Source organism: Arachis stenosperma, chromosome 9 (assembly GCF_014773155.1).
Source record: "Arachis stenosperma cultivar V10309 chromosome 9, arast.V10309.gnm1.PFL2, whole genome shotgun sequence".
Classification (NCBI taxonomy): domain Eukaryota; kingdom Viridiplantae; phylum Streptophyta; class Magnoliopsida; order Fabales; family Fabaceae; genus Arachis; species Arachis stenosperma.
In genome coordinates, this window is record NC_080385.1 from 138582533 (window position 1) to 138604035 (window position 21503).

Here is a 21503-nt window from a genome sequence, read left to right on the forward strand (position 1 = left end):
TCTTAACTTTAGACCTCATTAACATTCTCATTTTCTTCATAAAAGTTACCGTTTACAACTTTCTTCACCCTCAAGTTATCTTGTTTTCCTAGCTTCTTTTGTCTACTGGACCTAGAACCATACTTAAAGCCTTAAAGGGAAGAAAATAAAGGTTTAGAAGTGGAAAATTGGTTTAAAAACAGGCAAAACTGATTTTTGCAGCAGGCAGCATCCACGCGTACGCGCAAGCCACGCGCACGCGTGAGTCATGCGTACGCGTGAATATGCACACACGCGTACGCACGCTTCTTGCGTAGGCGTCGCCAAAATTCCACATCACGCGTACGCGCAAGCCACGCGCACGTGTGGGTGGACGTGTTTTGAAAAAAAAATGGGCAGAATGCCCAGAAACATTCTACAACCAGATTTTACCATCCTGCAACACAGTCTTATACCTCAAACTTGCAACATCCATAACTTTCTCTACAAAATTCTATTTTTCACAAAATTGATATCAATCAAGAGTTCTTAAAACCATCTTTTACTTGCAACAAACCATAAATCAATCAAGACTTTGAAGAGTAAATTATGGATGTCCAAAGTTCATCAAAATTTGGTTTTAACCACTTTTAATAAAACCTCATTTTCACCAACTTAACTTTCTTACCATATAAACCTACATTGTAATGCCATATCCACTCAATTCATCAACAACCATTGCCAATAATAACTTCAATCAACTTAACCAATCTCAATCATTGATAATTACTCACTTTTACCTCATACTTCAACAACCCTTCATTGTTCATATCAACATTTCACATACACCAACTTACACCATATATTTATCAACCTCCCATCAATATACCAATTTAAATGCCATTAGCAAAATCAACCCTTCATACACAATAACCCATCAACTTAACATAATAACTTGTCATTAACAATTACCAATCTTAACTCATCAATAACAATATCAACACAACCCATTATAAGCAAGTCTAACAACATGGAATTAATAACATCATCATCCCATTTAATGTTCATCAACATTTATACCAACAACAACACAAAGCTACTCATTAAATGCCATTAACAAATTCAACCTATCCTATGGTTCTTCTAACCTAAGTTTTTGCAACACCGTAAATATTAAACGTGCGAAACTTAAACTATACCTTAGCTGATCACTTAATTCACCCAAGGCAGCCTCTCAACACAAAATTACAGCCCCCTTCAAGCTCAATCAAACAGCCCCAAAGTAAGCCTTGGTCACCAACAAACCTCCAAGTAAACCCAAATCAATTCCAATGTATGAAACCCACTTAACCTACACCTAGTACACACACACACACACACACACACACACACACACACACACACACACACACACACACACACACACACACATATATATATATAGGTATCAGGAGCTGAGGTCTCAAGAATCAAGATTAACCGCTTGGAGCAAAGATCCAATGGCAAACAACTTGGGCACAACCACAGTTGCTTACACCCTCACTGAAGGCCAGTCAAACAACCGGCCACCTTTCTTCAACGGAAAGAACTATTCCTACTGGAAAGAAAGGATAAGGATCTTCATCCAATCCATTGACTACAACATATAGAAGATCGTTGTAAGCGGTCCAAAGATCCCAACAAAAACAAGTGCTGATGGAGTGGTGAATCCAAAAGAAGAAGCTGAATGGAATGAAGATGATAAGAAGAAGATAGAGCAATCAACCTTCTTCATTGTGCTATCAGCTTTGAAGAGTACCGGAAGGTGTCTAGATACAAGACAGCCAAAGAAATCTGGGAAAAAAAATTACAATTCTGATTCTGTTTGAACTAAGCAGCGGAAATTTATGAGACAATTTATTTTTGTCTCATGAATATCAGAAAACAGAACTCAGCAGAGAAGAGAAAAGCGAACACCAGCATGTATCCTGGTTCGGTTGCTTTGTGCTATGCAACCTACATCCAGTCTCCTCCACAATTATAGAAGAATTTCACTATAGTTAACAGAATTACATACACCAATTTCACACTCAAGTTCTATCCTAACTTGACATTGGCTATGCTAACTCCTAACTATTCACTCTTAGTGCTAACCCAACTAAGAAAGGGATACAAAACAGATACAAGATACAAGACACTTATCCAACCTAAAGAAATCAGAAAATTAACTCTAGGCTTTTCTCTCAAGTGTATCACTCAGCCTTTTTCCACTCATGACTTTTACTAGAGCTTTCTCACAATGCCTTTTCTCACAAGAAATTACAGAAAGATAAACTTAGAAAAGTACATTACAATCAGTAAAACATGAAGGAGATTGACTTTATCAGCAGCCTCTTAGCTATGTGCAAAACCAGATTTGCAAACCTCAGATGCAGTTCTTCAGTATTGGCCGAATGCTTCTTTGAAAGAAAGTATTATCCAAGTAGAGGAACTTCTCAACAGAAAATCTTCTTTTATCTCCTTGCATGTTGCTGGGTTCTTCTTCCAAGGTCAAACACCTTGAGCCTCGAGCTTCACTAACCCACAGCTTCACTTTTTCACCTTAATCCTCAGAGTAGAAACTTTGCTTTTGACTTTCTCATCTTGACCGAAAGCCACAAAGCAATAACCATAGAAATCTTCTCATGGTCAACTTGATCTTAGCCATTAAAAAAAAACTACTTGGTCCCCAAGTATCACTTGTGACCGTAGATGTGAAGCAGAATAGAGCAGAGAACAACTTTCCCTTGGATGCCATTTTCGGATAGAGCTGAGAGTTGGGAAGAAGAGATGAGACCGAGTTGCATGTATGAGGAAAAGATTTACCTATAACCTAAGCTTGATTTGGTTTGGATTTGTTGAGATGACTTCTGCCTTTCAAGCTTAGTTTCTCTTTCTTGCTTCTTTGGTGATTTGCTTGGTGAAGAAGCTCTTTCACTCTCGTTCTCTTTCTTACTTTTCTGAAGCCTTGATGTGACTTGATTAGAGAGGAGAGGAACGTTGCTTTTGGTTAAACAAAAGAGAGGGATTTGCATTTCTGAAACCAGATCGGGCTTGGATCGGATGTTGGTGTGCTTGGCCCGATTTAATTTCTATGGCTTCTTTCTTTGCTTTTGCTTGGGCTCTTTATTTTGCTTTCAGCCCAATATTCTTGCTAATTGCTTTTTATTCCATTTGGGCTATTGAAATTTTGGCCTGTAACAATAAACAATTAGTAAAAAATAAATATAATTAATCAACACTAATTATTTATTTTGCCCAAAAATAATGTTTGTCATCACTAATTAATTTAGTTAATTTCTTAACTCAACATATATATATATATATATGTTCCAAATCAATTTTCTATCACAATTACAAGATTGAGCTAGGGTTAGGGTATTCTTACCATACCCATATGCTCAATAGCTTGACCCCACAAATTTAGGAAGCTAACTTGAACCTAAAACATAGAAATTGGACAAGATTCACCATAGGTTTTCAAGTTTACCAAAGAAAGAGGGATAAAAATTCTGAACCTAATGGAGGCTTATCAGTGAAATTGTTCGGATAGAAAGGTAGAGTTTGACGCGCTGAGCGCGTGGCCGCGAACGGTGCGGCGATCGGAGCCCGGACGGAGGAGTTATGGTGGATCAAAGGTTGTAAGGGTTGAGAGCTCCTCCTCCCTTCCCCAATTCTGTTTGTGTCCGCTGCATGCAATGGGGAAGAAGGAGAGCTGCTGTTTTGTTTAAATGTTTGGGTCCGGTTGGACCCACAGGCTCGATTTGGGTCCCGGTTCAACCGGTTCGGCCCTTCCGGTCCAATTTTGGGCCAAATTATCGAAATTAATATCAAAATTCTCATTTTGACGAGCTCTATCCTATTTTGATGTTAGTTTTGCGTATTTAATTTTCTTAATTAAAATTTGATTTATTGACTAATTATTTACGATTTTAGCGGGGTTTACAATAATTATGACAATAGAATTATTCTTGTATTTTTATATGTGTGACTAATTGGTGGTGTTAAAACATTACTCTTAATTATAAATAAGGTTTATAATTTAAAAAATCAAAGACTCAATTAAAAAGATACAAAAAAATGATGTTAAAATATTCTAACTCTTTAAAATAAAAATATTTAAAATTTAATTAAAAATTATTTAAAATTTAAACTCAATAAAAATTTATATTCAATGTGTTTTGTATTAAATATATTTAATAACCTATTATATCATATTGGTTGAAATTAGTTTTTATAATGCTAATTTTTTAATAACACTTTATTAGAAAAAAATAATCTTTTCAGAATTTTTTAAAAATTAATTAATATTATATATATATTTTGTTACATTACATCTTATTATAAAAAATTTATTTATTTTTAATGCTTGTATTAAAAATAAAAACAAAATTTAAATTAGTAAATTTTAATCTATAATATAATAATAATATAGTAATTATTTTATATATTATAAGAATAAAAATATTTAAGAGCTTGTTATATATATATATATATATATATATATATATATATATATATATATTTGATGAATGTGATATATTTTTTATGTAAATAATCTTTTAAAAAAATCTAATAATTAATCTATTACTTTTTTATTTTAGTCGAAATTAAATATTTTTTTATTGTTTTTGGAAAGAAAATCTTTTGAGGAATTTAATAATATGTGATAAGGAACACCGAATAAATTATACAGAAACTAATTAAAATACAATATGAAAACATCTTTAAAAAAAGACATTTTAGGCGTTTTTATCTGAGTTGCCTCCATAAAATTTTATCCAATAGTATAAAATTACTCATTTTTTTTACTGGTTAAATGCCGGCCAAATTTTAATAAAAATGCTAGCTCCCTAAACTTTCTCTTATTTAAAAATATTTTTTGTAGGATGTAGTAAATTTTTTGTTTTTATCAAACATATTTGTCTAATACATAGACTAATTTCTTTGTTAAAGAAGCATTCATTTAGAACAAAGTGTTCTATTGCTTTTTTTTTGGATATTTTTCTATGTGAGCCACTCAGATAAAGACGTCTAAAACGTCTTTTTTAAAGATGTTTTTTAATAATTAAAATTCAACATATATAATCGATTAAATCATGTTATTTTTGTCAAAATTAGGCTAGGCAAATTAATTTGAGCGAAAGAATGATGAATCAAATTTTGAACTGGTCTAAATTAATATTATTTTTTTATAGAAAATAACTACAATTACCCTTATTATAGAGAATGATTAAAATACTCCTATTATATATATATATATATATATATATATATATATTAATTCTGAAAATTCTAATCAAAACCCTATGACAATAGAAAAATAAAAGACTAAAATTTAAGATTCTCAAAATTAATATATATATATATATATATATATATATATATATATATATATTATAGAAGTATTTTAGTCATTTTTTATAATAGGGTATTGTACTCATTTTCTATAAAAAAAAAATAATATTAATTTAGACTAGTTCAACATTTGATTCACTATTTTTTTGGTCAAATAAATTTGTCTAGCTTAATTTTGACAAAAATAACACGATTTAATCGATTATATGTATTAAATTTTAATTACTAAAAAATATCTTTAAAAAAGACGTTTTAGACGTCTTTATCGAAGTGGTTTCTTTTTTCTATATCAAAAGCCAAATTCAAAGGATCGCACTAGTGTATAGATATTATTTTGTACAGATATACAGATGTACAATCTTATTATTTCAGGACTTGACACGTGCTACTCCCATGATTGCAGCTGGCTCTGAGGAAGTTAAGGGCGCTGATATCTGAGCCGGTTTCATTGGGTGTGATCGAACAGAATTTTGAGCATCCCACGTTCCGTTCGTTGGAGGCTCACAACGTGGGCCATGTTGGGGTGACCAAAAAAACAAAAATACACGAAAGTTAGTGCCTGGATCTTCGCATCGCTAGTCATATAAAGTTATTATAGTTAGCTTTTTCAAAAATTTATCTATATATATAATTATAATTTTTTTGCATAATTTTATTATTAATATGATCCATAGTTACGTAAAAGAACTATAAAAATATGTATAAGATGTTAGAAAAGTATAAAGAGTATGTCTAAAATAAGCATAATAATTATATTTTTATTGAATATGTCACATTATATAGAATATTAAATTTTATTAAATGATAATCAGAGGTTAATATAAAAGAAAAGTATTGATGGACTCTAATAAATACAGAATATCTTAATACATAATAAATATTTTAAATGACAATAATTTAATACACAATATTTTAGATGACAACAAAATTTTTTATTTTTTAATAATTAAATATAAAATATATAAATACAAAAAATATAAATATTCTTTATTTATTAAGATTAATTATTATGTCAGAAATTTTTATAATGTTAAAAGATTATATTAAAATAATATTTAAACTAGAACATAAAAATATAAAATAATTAAAATTTTATTTTATATTACTTGTATAATAATGAGATTATTATATTCAAAATTTATTAACTAACTATTTTTATTAAATGTATTATTATATAAAATAATTTTTTATCAAAATATTTTAAAATAATAATTTATTTAAAATATTATACATAATACAACAAAATATTAACTTTTTTCAAATTTTACGTTATTTTAGAAAAATAGAATAAATAATATAATTCTACATACATGCTTTTACATTATATACTTATTTATATTAGTAAGACTTAAATTAATCACACTTACATAATTAAAAATATAAAAAATAAGTCAGATGAAAGTCTTGAACAAAATTTTTATCCAAATACAATCGTAAATCAAGATAAAATAAAAAATGAACGATTTTTTTCAAATAAAATAGTTTATGAAATTAAGATTTTTTTTCGGTTCACCCAATAAAATAATTTCTTTTTTTATTAAAAAAAAAACAGGGACGTAATTTGAGTCCAAATTTAAAATCCAGGTTAAAATTGAAGTGTTGATCATATCTAAGGACTCTCTAACTCAATAGCACCATTCATTGGTGTTCATGGATTCGATTCGCATATCTGTGGTGTTTGTCTAAATTTGATTAAAAAATTAGGAATATGAATCCGATTCGCACACTAATAGGATCAGATTGCGCATTTATATAGGTATTCGCATATCCAATTAGCATAACCGCGTATCCACAAACATAAAAGAAATAAATAAATACTCTTTTCGTGTTTTATTTCAATTAATAATGATCATATATGATGTATTATTTTAATTTATTATTACAAAAAAGTATATTTAATATTATTTGAAGAGTAAACATATGCAAAAGGATAGAGAAAATAAATTCTGTTCATATTTTTTTAATAAAAATAAGCTTTCAAGTTTTTTGTATTTTGCGGTTATATCCGATATCTGATCCGATCTGATCCGCAAATGTCCATATCAGATAAGATCAAATTCAAACTTAAAAAATGCGGATATTGAATCTGACTTGATCCCTGTTCACCGCATCCAAAAAAGAGAGCAACGAGATGAAGACGATGGAAGCATGTGTAGCAGCAACTTATGGTGCGGTCTCAACGTACATCCCACTTAACTTCACCTAACTTATTAGTATTTAATTACGTAAATTTGATTAGTTCAGGTCTTATTAATATAACTAAATATATAATGTGATATGCATGTATTTAGAATTATATTATTTATTCTATTTTTAAAAAAAAAATTAAAAAATGAAGAGGTAAATTTTTTCATATAATATTTATAATATTTTAAATACATTATACTCTAAAATATTTTAATAAATATTTTATAGATTTTTATATTATTCATGTATTATTATTATTTAATAAATATTTTATATTCAAAATGTTATTTATTTATTTATTTTAACTAACCTATAATTTTATTTCTATTATTATGTTATCGTTAGTTTTTTAAAATATTATTGAGACTTGTTATGTCATTGTTGATTATTTAAAATTTGATGTTGAGACTTGTTATATGTATTTACTTTTTTTAATTTATAAACCGCAAATCCAATCCAATCCAAACCGCTTGAAATTGGATCGGATCGGATCAGATTTTTTTTTTTAAAAGCATCCAATCCAAATCGCACCGCAAGTAAAATTAGTGTTCGGATCGGATGATTTTTGACTCAAAATCGATCCAAACCGCACCACAAACACCCCTAAACTTAACCGACCACTCTATCTTTGTTATACCAGTTTTAAGGTGAAAACTAAATCAATTTCTGAAAAATTTTGGCGCCTATATAGTAGTTCGTGTCAGTTGCATTTAACCACATAGTCTGTAAATTGATTCTAAAATTTGACAAACGTATCTCTAGGCTCGTCACACCACAATTCTGACGACGACAATGGTGACAAGGCCGCCGAAAAGTTCAAGGTGGAATTTTCAATTATTTAATCAACCCGTCTAACCTGGAACCCTAATCCTCTGCATTCCCCCTCTGAACCCTAAACCACCAACCCGCCCAACGCACTCTCTCACTCATGAGTTACTCTAACCCAGTAAATCATACTGAACCCTAATCCGGCAAAAGATCATCCCTTCCCATCACACTCTCGCTTTTTCAAACAGATTAATAACAACAATGCCCAGAAAATTACAAATAGTTTCACATACAATAATCACAATACAATAAATTAAAATAAAACACCACCCCACAACAATAAGAAACAGACGAGACACGACACGGCAGAACCAACAAAGAACACTGACAAAGAGTGTATGGCAATGACCGGTGACGAGCAGCGAGTAGCTATAAACAACGACTGGTGGTGACGCCGCGATCGGAAGGGACAAAAACGATAAGTGAGCTGGTGCTGTTATGTGTGCCTGTTCTTATGCTTAACAACTCGGGGGAAGGGAGCAGCCGCGCTGCACGTTCCTACAGTGTGACATTTCGAAGACAACAGTAAAGATGCAGGAAAGATAGAAAGTGGCGGTTTAGGGAAGGCAAAATTGTTTAGGGCGTACGCACGATGCGGACCCACCAGAAAAGACAGACGATAGAGTATTTCATAGACACAACAGAACTTAATACGAGATGGTGACCATGCGGTATCGGTGGCATCGGCCATGTCAGACTGAGAAGCTTTAGCTCTATTGTTGTTTTAGGAAGAGTGCGATCAAATGGTGACAGATTGCATTGGAGAAGGGGAATTAGCGGTCAAATGGGGAACGAAGTGGGATTCGCGGGAATTATTGGGGCTTACATTCTGGATAATGAATTATTTACAAATTCCATCTAACATTTTTGGGTGGGCACATCAGCATCCTTCTCATCAGAAACGTGCTCCGGTAACTCTATGCATATGCTTTTTAGTTTTAAAGTCATGTAAGGACTACTTTGTCAATTAAAACAGTCTGGTGTTATTTTTATCAATTGCAAAATCTTTCTCGTACTGATTCATTATTTACCTAAACATAGTGTATATATACTTAAAAAGATGCTTAATTATTCTGTTGGTTTCTATCGTTTCGCAAAATTCTGAATTAGGTCCCCATACTTTTTTTCCTTTTAATAGAGTCCTTGCACCAATTTATTTTTTAATTCGGGTCCCTATACTTTGTTTTCCTTCTCATTGGTCCCTGTACTTATGTCTTTTGTTTTAATTATATGCCTATACAATTAAGCCAAACACTGTTAAGAGAGACTTGAATGAAAAAAAATGGATGTAAAGAGCCAAGGACCCAATTAAAAGAAAAAAAAAGTATAGGGTCATAATTGAAAATTTTTTCAAACTACATGCCTTAACAGAGTAATTAAACCCTAAAAATATTCAGAATGTACAATGCTATGTCTTATTCTCTATTTCCATATTTTCATTGCATTCTCTAAAAGAAGATTTAATTTCTCTGATAGTCCTTATAGTTTTGCAAAATTTATAATAAAGTCTCTGTACTCTTTTTTTAATTGAGTTCTAGCACCGAATTTTTTTTTAATTGGGTCCCTCCTTTTTTTCTTTTATTTGGGTTCTTACACTAATTCTTTTTTAAGTTCGGTACTTAAAAAATTAACACAATTACTGCTAAGAATAACCTACTTAAAAAAAATATTTGGTGCAAATCTTCAATTAAAAGGAAAAAAGGCATACACACCTAATTGAAAATTTTGCAGCACCATAAGGACTAACAAATAACAAAATGATTAAACCTTAATACAATGCTTATAAATTATTAACATTTTCACCACCACAAAAAAACGGCCACGTTGACATGGAAGTGTTGAATTTATCATCCCATTTCCATTTTTTTGGGGGTTACAATCCCCTAGCACCAAAATCTCCTAGAGAGTCAACCTAACTCACGGTCCACTCATAGTATTTCAAGATAAGGGGCCCAAAAAGGCAAGTCCATTCATCGTATCCGTTCAACGTATTTCTTCTGCTGACCCGAAATCACCATCCCCCACTAGCTTAGCTACAATCTGGACCAATTTAAACAAGTTCTGTAGCCTCTACAAGCCGTTCAGTAACGTCAGTGAGCTGCTCCCTCAACTATCGGCAGAGATCCACGTGTCAACTATGCAACGAACTAAAGAGCATATCTGTATCTTCACATATGTACGCTATAATTTTCCAATTCAAATTATCACTATGTTAATTACAAAATAAGATAATAAATTAATTTTTGTTAAAATAGTTTATGATTTCACACCAAACTAGCATATTATTGAAGGTTAATTATAGTGTAAAGATGTAAATTCATACAAAAAATACATATATTCATTTTAAATCATAAAAATTATTATTTAATAATACTAGTGGCATTGTTGATACACTGTTTTTAACCACAAAAATATAATCTGTATAAAATAAATCTTTATATTAGTGTTTTCCATTATTGAATATTCGAACAATTCTCATTATGTAAGAATTTATTTTATTTTATATATAAAGATTTTTTGTTAAACAAATTTTTTTATTTGTTATTATTAGGTTATTTTTTTAGATATTGAAAAAATTTTAATATAACACCTAATTATTGAATTATATAGTGTTTTATAAAATTTTAGGGACAAGACAAATTTATAGAAATGAATTGTTGCAGCAGAAATTTTTTTATTTTTCGAATAATACGCAAGGAACATATTGAATTTTTAGATATTACAATATGCAATACACAAATGACGTATTATATTATTTTAATATTAAAAATACAATATACACGGACGTATTCACAATACACGAGAGGTGTATTGTACTTTTTATTTAAAAATATATAACTAAAGATGTACAAAAGAAAGAACAAATTGTTAATTTACTAGGTTCTGCTTGTATGGTACGAACTCATAAAAATGTATAAAAACTACAATAACAATCTTTCATTAAAAGGTCAATAACAATCATAAAAATTATTTGATAAATATTTTTTTCACAAGGTTGGTATATTTTTTAACTTTTTTTTTTATATTCTAGAAAGGGTATATTTATTTGCGTTTTTGTATGATAGGTTAATTCTCAAGTTATATCCCTTATTATAGACATCAGGAGTATAAAAACTTTTTGCACTATCTACACTTTTTGCACCTTTTACACCACCTACACGACAACAACAACCACAATAATAAATACACTAATGCAGCAATATCAACATTAACAATAATAAATACACTAATTTAGCAGAATCAATCTTAACAACAATAATAAATGCACTAATTCAGCAAAACCAATCTTAACAATAATTAAAAATAATAAATACACTAAACCAGTAAAACTAATATTAACATAAATAATTAATGCATCATTACCTGAATTGTTATCATCATGGCTCTCATTGCCACTATCTTCCTCGACTCCTTGCTATCATCATTATTCTTAGCCATTGGCGGTTGTACTTGAGGAAAATCAACAATAGCACTATGACCAATTTCTCTAGTAACACTCTAGATTGAGTCAATAGACATTTTTGGCCCAAAGCGTAGAGAGTGACTACGATGTCGTAGTCTCGAGTCCACAGATGACTGACCTGAAACAATTCGAGAAATTACAAACTAGACTATGGATCCTGCTCACCAACTTCAGAATGTTGTGATTAGGATTGCTGCACTTGCATGTGAGGGTTAAAGAACAAATCATTACTAGTCAACCACAGATGAGCACTATATGCCTTACTATACATTGCGTATACTCATCAGATGTTTGATAGTGCAGGACATAGTCACCAACTAGAACAAAGTTCCTATGGTTTGTCCACATAATAATGTATATAGAATGTTGATGGTCTATCAGTGGCTAAGAGAAGGGAGGTTGAATCTTAGCCCCTTTTTTGCTTAGTAACTCTTGCTGTCCTTCAGAACACTTGAGGAGATATTTCTTGTTTTTGTCTCATGCCTAGCCAAGAGACTTTTTTGTTTTGTCTCGTGACCAGCCAGGAGATGTTTTTCAGTTTTGTCTCCTATGCAGCAGAATCAGAAATGGAGTATAAGAGAGAGAAAATTACACCAAGATATATCCTGGTTCAGCTGCTAAGTGCAATGGAGCCTACATCCAGTCTCCATCACAACAATGATAGAATTTCACTATAATCATCTTTGATTACAAACATCAATTCTCCCTAAGAACTATCCTTCCTATCTGGGACAAGTCCAGAGTCTATTCCAAAACTAAACTTGACTTGGTAACCCACCAAACTTTCAACTGCTAAGTGCTAATCCAACTTGCAAGGGGATTCTCACAGAATCATGAAACACAACACAGATGTACAAAGGACCTCTAAGGACATCTATGGCTTTTTCTTTTAATTTTGTATTCTCTGCCTTTTTCCGCTCTATGGCTTTTTCTTACAAACCTAACTGTTTTCCTTTTTCCATGAGACTCAAGACAGACAAAATTAAACAGAAAATTACAAAATAGAAAACATTGAAGGAGAAGAACTTTTTGTTAGCTTAGGTAGCTATGTGAACACTGTGCTTTCACTCTTTTCCTTGCTTCAAGCCCTGGCTGTTTTCCCTTATTTATAGAGGGGAAAGCCTCCACAGTTGAAACTATTGAACCAAGCTAAACTTCCTCTTCTTCATGCAAAACCGGTTCGGCCAGAGAGAGAGAGAGAGGAGAGATAACCGAATGTAAAACCTAACATGCAATTACCTCTGTGTCTTCTCCTTACCCCATGCTTCATCAATCCTAGCCATCCGTCTTGACTTACACTCCAAGAAGGATTCCTAGCCCTTGATGCGTTCTTGATGCATGACAGCTCCTCCTGCTCCAATTTTGCTTCCTCTTTTACGTAGCCTCCCTAACTACCTTTTGTGATGAGTGAACACAAAGCAAAGACGAGCCATGCCTATGAGATCTTCTTCCTCTGACCGAGATCAACTTCTTCCATTTTTGGTATGGAGAGCATGAGCTTACTTCACCAAATCTTACTTTTATTTGGTGAAGATCTCAGCCACAGCATACTTTTTGTTTTCTTTTTCTTGCCATCATTACAATGGTCTTGTTACTAGCTTCTTCTTCTTTTTGGTAGCTTGCTTTAGCTTCCATATTTTCATGAGGATTGACTGAAAGAGAAAAGAGAGTAGAGAGAGAAAATTTGAACAATAATTAATGTAACAAAGAGAAAGAATTAGAATGAATTAAGTTTCCTACTTCCCTTTGCTGAGTTGCGTGCATCATTAAGGCAATCAATCAAATCAATTGTAATTTCTCTCTCATGGTTCCAATGCAAGTTAATTCAAGTTAATTGAATTTAAAATCCATCACAACTTGAAAGTGGGATCCGTTGGAAGCATGGAACTTTGCTTTCTTTCAATATTGGTTTCAGACCAAGCTTTGGTTTTAGTAGCAAAGATTTATATGGGCTTATTTTAACAATATATTGGCCCATCTAACAAAAACTTGCTTCATCCACAATAATTAAATCAATTTGATCCAAGACTTAGTTTTAGCATCTCATTGGGCTTTGTTATTTTTCCTTTTCGGCCCAACTGAAATCTTCACCAACAAAATTATTAAATTAGCAATTGTAAATATGAAGATCTAATTAATAATTTTGCAATTAATTATGTTAATAATGTTTGATTATCATCAATTTAAATTAGAGTTTTCCAAACTCATCGATCTCCCCATTGATGACAAACATTATTATTAACAAAAATTAAAATAGAAAGAAATCAAAGATTAGAATACTCCCTTTGAATACTTGATTCCTTCCTTTCTAATTGTTACATGGCTCCTCCTTAATGTATGCTATTTTACCAAGGGAAAATTTACCTGTAACTTTTAAAATCAAGCTTAAGGCAACTATGTTATTTAACGTATGAAATTTGAGATGTTAAATGGCTTGATTTATGAGCAGAGTTGAAGTGATAAACAAAATTCATTTGTTATCATGCATAAGATTTTCTGCTCAAACAAACAAAATGCTTGAGTACAAAGTACATCATAACCAAGACATATTTGATAATTCCACAAAATCATTTGAACAATATTTTTCAGCCATCAAAAGTTTTCTATTTATTGTAAGGAAAACATTTTAATCAAATATAATCATATCAGAGCACACAAAGTTTGTCCAGCATTCATTCATAAATCAGAGCATAAGGAATCACCAAAAATTTCAGAGTCCAGCAAACATATTACCACAACAGAGACAAACCATTTGAACAAAATATATCAGCAAGCATATCAACACAACAAATCATTAAAACAAGGGTGATCATGAATCATAAGAGATTTCCACCCCTGTTTTCCCTGTTTCTTTTTATTTTCAATTTTTCAGCTTTCCTCCCTCTTTTGTCATCAAAGGGGTCCTGCAAAAAAAATGACAATGGTATGCAAAATATCCAAAATATAACCAGCACCAAAATAACCAGGAATTTAACAAAGTGTCATAGGTCTAAAGTATCCAAACAGTCTACAAAGTATCAAAATAAACCAAACAGAGCCAGAAATCAACAAGAAACATAGTGATCAATCATCATATAAGTTGTACTCAGAGCCATCTGCATCATCATCATTGGCAGCCCCCATCTCTTCTTCGAAATTTTGTAGCATCAGACCCACCCTTTCTTAGCACTTCATCCAAGCTCTTTCGTTTTTGTATGCTAGCTTGCGGGCGGCCTTGTAAGATTGCACCATCATTTGGGACATATTAAAAAACTCAGTGAGAACTTCCCTGATTGATTCTGCCACCTTGGATGGCTCGGCTAGACGGCTCTCAAGATCACTATCAGAGGGCATTGACCGTTTGCCTTTGGTGCCTTTCATAGTACCTGAAACTCCTCTTCCCTTAATAAAAGAAACTTTTTTCTCTACCTCTTCATTAATTAAATCAACATTGAAGTGTTCAAAGATGCAGGTGAAAAAAATGCCATAGGGAAGGTTTGCCTTTTTGGTACTTCTAACACATTCCCACATATGCCTTACCATAAGATATGCAAAGAAAATAGGAGATGAAGTAATAATAGCAAAAAGTACAAGGGTATCAGAAACGGTTACTCTATTGTGTGAGCCACAATGTGGAGTCAGAATGTGAGTGATAATTCTGTGCAACAATGCTCTTTCTGGACCGAGAGCTTTGTGAGTCAAAACAATGCCATCCAAAGCAGAAAAATTCCTGCTTGTTTGATTCAAAGCAATCTGGAGCGTGATCCCTACTTGCGAGTCCCATTTCTCTATTATATATGCTGTTGGCCCCTCATCAACATAACCCATGGCAGCGCTTATGGTTTCTCTGTTCAGAGTCATATAAACCTTCTTTACATAGGAATGGATTGCACCATCAATCAGCTGCATATTTGCATAAAACTCTCGAACCAAGGCTGGGTATACAGGCTTCTGTATATTGAATAGGGGGTCCATTTCATGTTCTCAAAAAGGGTGATGAAATTGGTTCCTTCAGGAAGACGCATGTGGGGTGGCCTTCTTCGGTGGTGAGTGAGGAAGGGAGGTGTGAGACTCTTCTTCTTCTTCAACCACGGGGTTCTTTCTTCTTCCGAGATGATGTTCTCTGGGCTATGACTTTTTTGCGCATGGTTTCGGTGGTTTGAGGTGAAGGAGATGAAGAGGATGTAGAATGAATGTGAATATGGGTATGGGTTTGAGGGGTGGAAGAGAATGGAGATTTTTTGGTGAGAGGGATTCGGTCACTTTTCCTTGGAACAACCTTCTTTTTCATGATATGAAGAATGAATGAGGAAGGAAGATGAAAAGGGTGGAACTGGGTGGTGAGTGGAGAGAGGTTAGGGGAGCATTTAATGTTGAGTGGAAAGAGAATGGAGGCAGTTAATACCCATTAATGAGCGCGGTTATTAACCAAGGAAGAATTTAAAATGAAAACTAAAAGTTTAGTTCCTAGATTCAAGGGATGAGGGAAGGATAAAGATTTGATTTGACAACTTCCCAAAAGCATGATTAAGGTAAACTCAAAAATGGTTCAGAGCAAGGTCAAAGAGATTTTTGTGGGGCCCAAGGTAATTAATGTCAGCGCTCTCCCCCTGTATCGTAGCCCGTTCAACGCATCCTGAAATTTGTCTCCTGCTTTCCTATGAGACAAAACCAAACAGAATAAAAAAGTTCACAAATTTTCAATAGAACTTAATTCTATCATTCCCAAATTGTTTCTTAAGGTGCAGAATCTGTCTTCACATAAGGGTTTTGTAAAAATGTCAGCAAGTTGTTCTTCAGATCTTACAAATTGAATATCGAAAGTTCCCTTTTGCACATGTTCTTTAATAAAATAATATTTAATCTCAATGTGCTTGGTTCTTGAGTGCAAAACAGGATTTTTAGAAATGTTTATAGCACTCATATTGTCACAAAAATAGGGTATACTATTGATTTTTAATTTGTAATCTTCTAATTGGGTTTTCAACCAAATTAATTGTGAACAACAAGTAGAGGCAGAGATATATTCAGCTTCGGCTGTGGATAGAGCTATTGTGGCTTGTTTCTTGCTTGACCACATGTTGAGTGAGCTTCCATGGAAGCAGCACATGCCCGATGTGCTTCTTCTATCCACCCAATCTCCCGCATAATCTGCATCACAAAACCCTACTACACAAAAATCATCAGATTTTGGATACCATAAGCCATAATCACTAGTTCCCTTAATGTATCTAATGATGTGTTTAACGACTGAAAGATGGAATTTTTTTGGGTGTGATTAAAATCTTGAACATACACCCACACTTTGAACAATATCCGATCTAGAGGAGGTAAGATACATGAGTGAACCTATCATTTCTCTATACCTTGTTTCATCCACATCTTTTCCATCATTATCCTTTTCAAGTTTAGTGTTTGGATGCATTGGTGTTCCTATTGGTTTGGAATTTTTTAGGCCAAATTTTTTGATTAATTCTTTAGCATACTTTCCTTGGTGAATAAAAGTGTCACTAGGAGTTGCTTAATTTGGAGGCCAAGAAAGAAAGTTAGCTCTCCCATTAAACTCATTTCAAACTCACTAGTCATGAGTTTTCCAAACTCTTCACACTAGGATTCATTGGCCGATCCAAACACAATATCATCCACATAAACTTGAACTAGGAGAATATCATCATTAGAGCTTTAATAAATAAAGTTGTGTCGGTGGTACCCCTTTGATAGTGATTTTCCAATAAGAAGGCACTAAGCCTTTCATACCAAGCTCTTGGAGCTTGCGTAAGACCATAAAGAGCCTTAGAAAGTTTGAAAACATGGTTTGAAAATTCTTTACTCTCAAAATCGGGGGGTTGTGCCACATACACTTCTCTATCAATAAAGCAATTAAGAAAATCACATTTAACATCCATTTGGAACATTTTAAAACCCTTATGGGTAGCATAGGAAAGAAGCAACCTAATTGCTTCCATTCTAGCTACCGAAGCAAAAGACTCATTAAAATCTATACCCTCTTCTTGAAACCTTGTGCCACTAATCTAGCTTTGTTACGAACAACTTTTCTATCCTCACCAAGTTTATTTTTAAAAAATCACTTAGTACCCGTAACCTTCTTACCATCCGGATGAGGTACTAGTGTCCAAACCTCATTTTTGTCAAATTGAGCCAGCTCCTCTTGCATAGCTTTGACCCAAGAGGGATCTTCAAGGGCTTGCTTCACATTGTTGGGCTCCATTTGTGACAAGGGAGCAAAAGTGCTTGGTTTGATTTGCTTTTTGGATGAGGATCTTGTTGTTACACCTTGTGAGGAATCACCAATGATAAAGTCATGAGGATAATCCCTCATGGACTTCCATTCCCTTGGTTTCCGAAGATGTGTTGAGCCTTGATGAGTTTTAGTGGGTTATTCTGTTCCAGTTTCTCTTGCTGGTTCAGGAGACAAAACAAAACAATCTCCTCCATTTTGATGAGACAAAATTGGACAGACAGATTCTTCATTTTGAACAGACTTGGGATTTTCTTCATTGGTTTCTTTATTGACAACATCTTCACAATCTGAATCATTCTCGATCACAGTACTGGGAATTGAATTAGAATCACAAAAAGAGACGTGTATAGATTCCTCTATGGTTCTGTGTTCTTTGAGGTAAATTCTATATGCCTTGCTAGTGGTGGAGTATCCAACAAACACTCCCTCATAAGATTTTGGATCAAATTTACCAAGATTTTCTTTGTTATTAAGTACAAAGCACTTGCATCTAAAAACATGGAAATACTTAAGATTAGGAGGGGTTCCTTTCCATAGCTCATAAGGAGTTTTCTTTAAACCTTTTCTAATGATGGTCCTATTCAAAATGTAACAAGCTGTATTTACAGTTTCAGCCCATAAAAATTTTGGAATCTCATTTTCACATAACATAGCCCTAGTCATCTCTTGAAGACTTCTATTCCTTCTTTTAACAACCCCATTTTGTTGAGGGGTTCTAGGGCATGAAAAATTATGAGCAATTCCAAAATCATCACAGAATTTTTTAAAGTCTTGGTTTTCAAACTTCTTTTCGTGATCACTTCTCAAATGGGCAACTTTTAAATCTTTTTCATTTTGAATTTTCTTTGAAAAGGGTTGAGAAGGCATGAAAAGCATCATTTTTATGAGCAAGAAAAAGTATCCAACCGAATCTAGAGTAATCATCCACTACCACTAAGCCATAGTGTTTACCTCCTAAACTTTGAATTCTTGTTGGTCCAAAAAGATCAATGTGTAACATCTCTAATGGCCTCTTGGTTGAAATTCCATATTTTGTTTTAAAAGAGAATTTTACTTGTTTGCTTAATTTACAAGCATCACAAGTAAGATCCTTATCAAATTTAATATTTGGAATTCCTCTAACCAAGTTTTTCTTAACTAGCTTAGAAATTTGGTACATGCTAGCATGACCTAATTTCTTATGCCATAACCATTTTTCAGATTCAAGAGAGCTAAAACATGTCACTTTTTGATCTTTCAAGTCCTTAAGAGTCAATCCATACACATTGTTGCACCTTTTAGCCTCAAACAAAATATCCCCAGATTTTTCACAAACAACTAAGCACACAAACTTTCTAAAAATAACTTCAAATCCTAGATCACACAATTGGCTAACACTTAGTAAATTATGTTTCAAACCATCAACAAGAAGAACATCATTTATAGAAGATGAGAAGCTTTTACCAATTTTTCCAATGGCCACTATTTTTCCTTTACCATCATTACCGAAAGTGACAAACCCTCCATCATACTCATCAAGCTTTATGAAGAAGTTTGTCTTTCCGGTCATATGCCTAGAGCATCCGCTGTCCATGAACCACATATTGTCCTTCCGCTTGGATGCTAGGCATACCTACAAAATAAGCTTAAGTGACCTTAGGTATCCAAATCTTCTTGGATCCTTTCACGTTAAACCATCTCCTATGTCCCAAACCATTGTACTAAAAAATAACTTTGTAAACTTTGTCACCAATCATTCTTTCACCAAAAAAACATTGAATGGGAAAGTGGCCATTTCGGTTGTATAGTCTACAAAATCTTGGAGTTGCTGTTTTGCTAAAGCTTGTTGGGTTTTGAAACCTTATATCATTTGAAGATAAGGCTATGTTTTCAAAATAAGATTTTTCAACAGATTTGAAATTCTTGTGAAACCCCAAGCCAGCTTTATCATAGAGAGGTTTTTGACTAGCCAAGATTTGATTTAAATTTTTAGAACTTTGAGTGAACTTGGCTAAGTCATTTTCAAGATTTTTTATCCTTTTTAGCAAATTTTCATTTTCTTTAAAACAGTTTACGTATGAAACAATAGAATGGTCACTTTCACAGCCTCTAAGTTGAGCTTTTAACTGCATGTTTTCTTTAACAAGTTCAACATCAGTTTTAGTCTCCTTTAGTTTATCTCTAAGAAAACCATTTTCAGCTTTAAGAATGGTGATTTGCTGTTCAAGATCTTGGTTATCAAGCAAGAAACATCTAATTTTTTCAGAAAGGTGGTCTATCATAAGATGAAAATCTTTAGTGTCAGGGTTATAAAAAACTACCTGTTCAATGTGATCTGCCATGAGACATGGTTGGGACATAGTCTCTGATTCTTCATCATCGTCTGAGTCATTTTCCAAGTCCTCCCAAGAAGCCATCAGTCCCTTTTTCTTTCCTTTCTTTGGCTTCTCCTCCTTTTTCAACTTAGGGCAATCAGATTTAAAATGGCCAGTCTCTTTGCAGTTGTAGCATGTCACCTTGCTGAAATCTTTCTTTTGTTTTCTTGAACTGCTTCCCTTGCCTCTTTCCTTGAACTTTACCATTTTCCTGAATTTTTTGGCAAACAACACAAATTCATTTTCAGAGGAATTATCACTGGATTCATCATCCAGGGGGTTAGTAATAGATGTAAAAGCAATTCCTTTCTTTTTTGAGTCTTTTTTCAGATAAGTATTTTCGAAAGCAAGTAAGTTTTCTCTCAAATCATCATATGTCATGGAATCTAGACCACTACTCTCAGATATGATTAATGCCTTAGTTTTCCACTCTTTAGTGAGACATCTCAACACTCTTCTCACAAGCACAGATTCAGGATACTTGATTCCCATAGCATCCAAGCCAACAATGACGATGTTGAATCTTTCGAACAGTTCATCAATAGATTCTCCTTCCTTCATTGCAAACATATCATACTCTCTGTTTAACATATCTATCCTGGTCTTTTTTACTATGGTGGCTCCTTCATGAGTAACTTGAAGTTTGTCCCAGATTTCTTTTGTCGTTGTGCATCGTGATACCCGTCGGTACTCCTCGAAGCTGATTGCACAGTTGAGCAAGTTGATAGTCTTTGCATTGAGCTCCACCTTCTTTCGGTCTTCTTCAGTCCAGCTAGCTTCGGGTTTAAGAGAGACTACTTCTTCAGCACTTGTGGTGGTTGGGAATTGGGGACCCTCCAGGATGATCTTCTATAGTCTGTAATCTACTGCTTGCACAAAAATCTTCATTCTCTCCTTTCAATAGGTGTAGTTCTTTCCATTGAAAAGAGGAGGTTTATTGCTTGACTGTCCTTCTGTTAGATTGTAAGACACTAGATTTGAGCCACTGTTTTCTGTCATTTGGATCTTTTTCTACAAGCTGCTGACAAACCCCGTTTTGATGGTTTATCTTGTATTGATTTTAGGGGATTTTATAACCTTTTACCCACATTTATCC

The 21503-nt window shown here is 33.1% G+C and overlaps 1 protein-coding gene across 1 annotated transcript; it reads right to left on the reverse strand.

Moving 5' to 3' along the window:
- Positions 1 to 18188: 18188 nt before the first annotated feature.
- On the reverse strand, positions 18189 to 20998 carry LOC130949979 (uncharacterized). Its single transcript, XM_057878560.1, has 5 exons — positions 20889 to 20998; positions 20354 to 20618; positions 20108 to 20251; positions 19328 to 19572; positions 18189 to 18630 (listed from the first exon to the last, which is right to left on the reverse strand). Exons 1-5 carry the CDS (start codon positions 20996 to 20998, stop codon positions 18189 to 18191), a joined length of 1206 nt encoding a protein of 401 aa, XP_057734543.1.
- Positions 20999 to 21503: the final 505 nt, after the last annotated feature.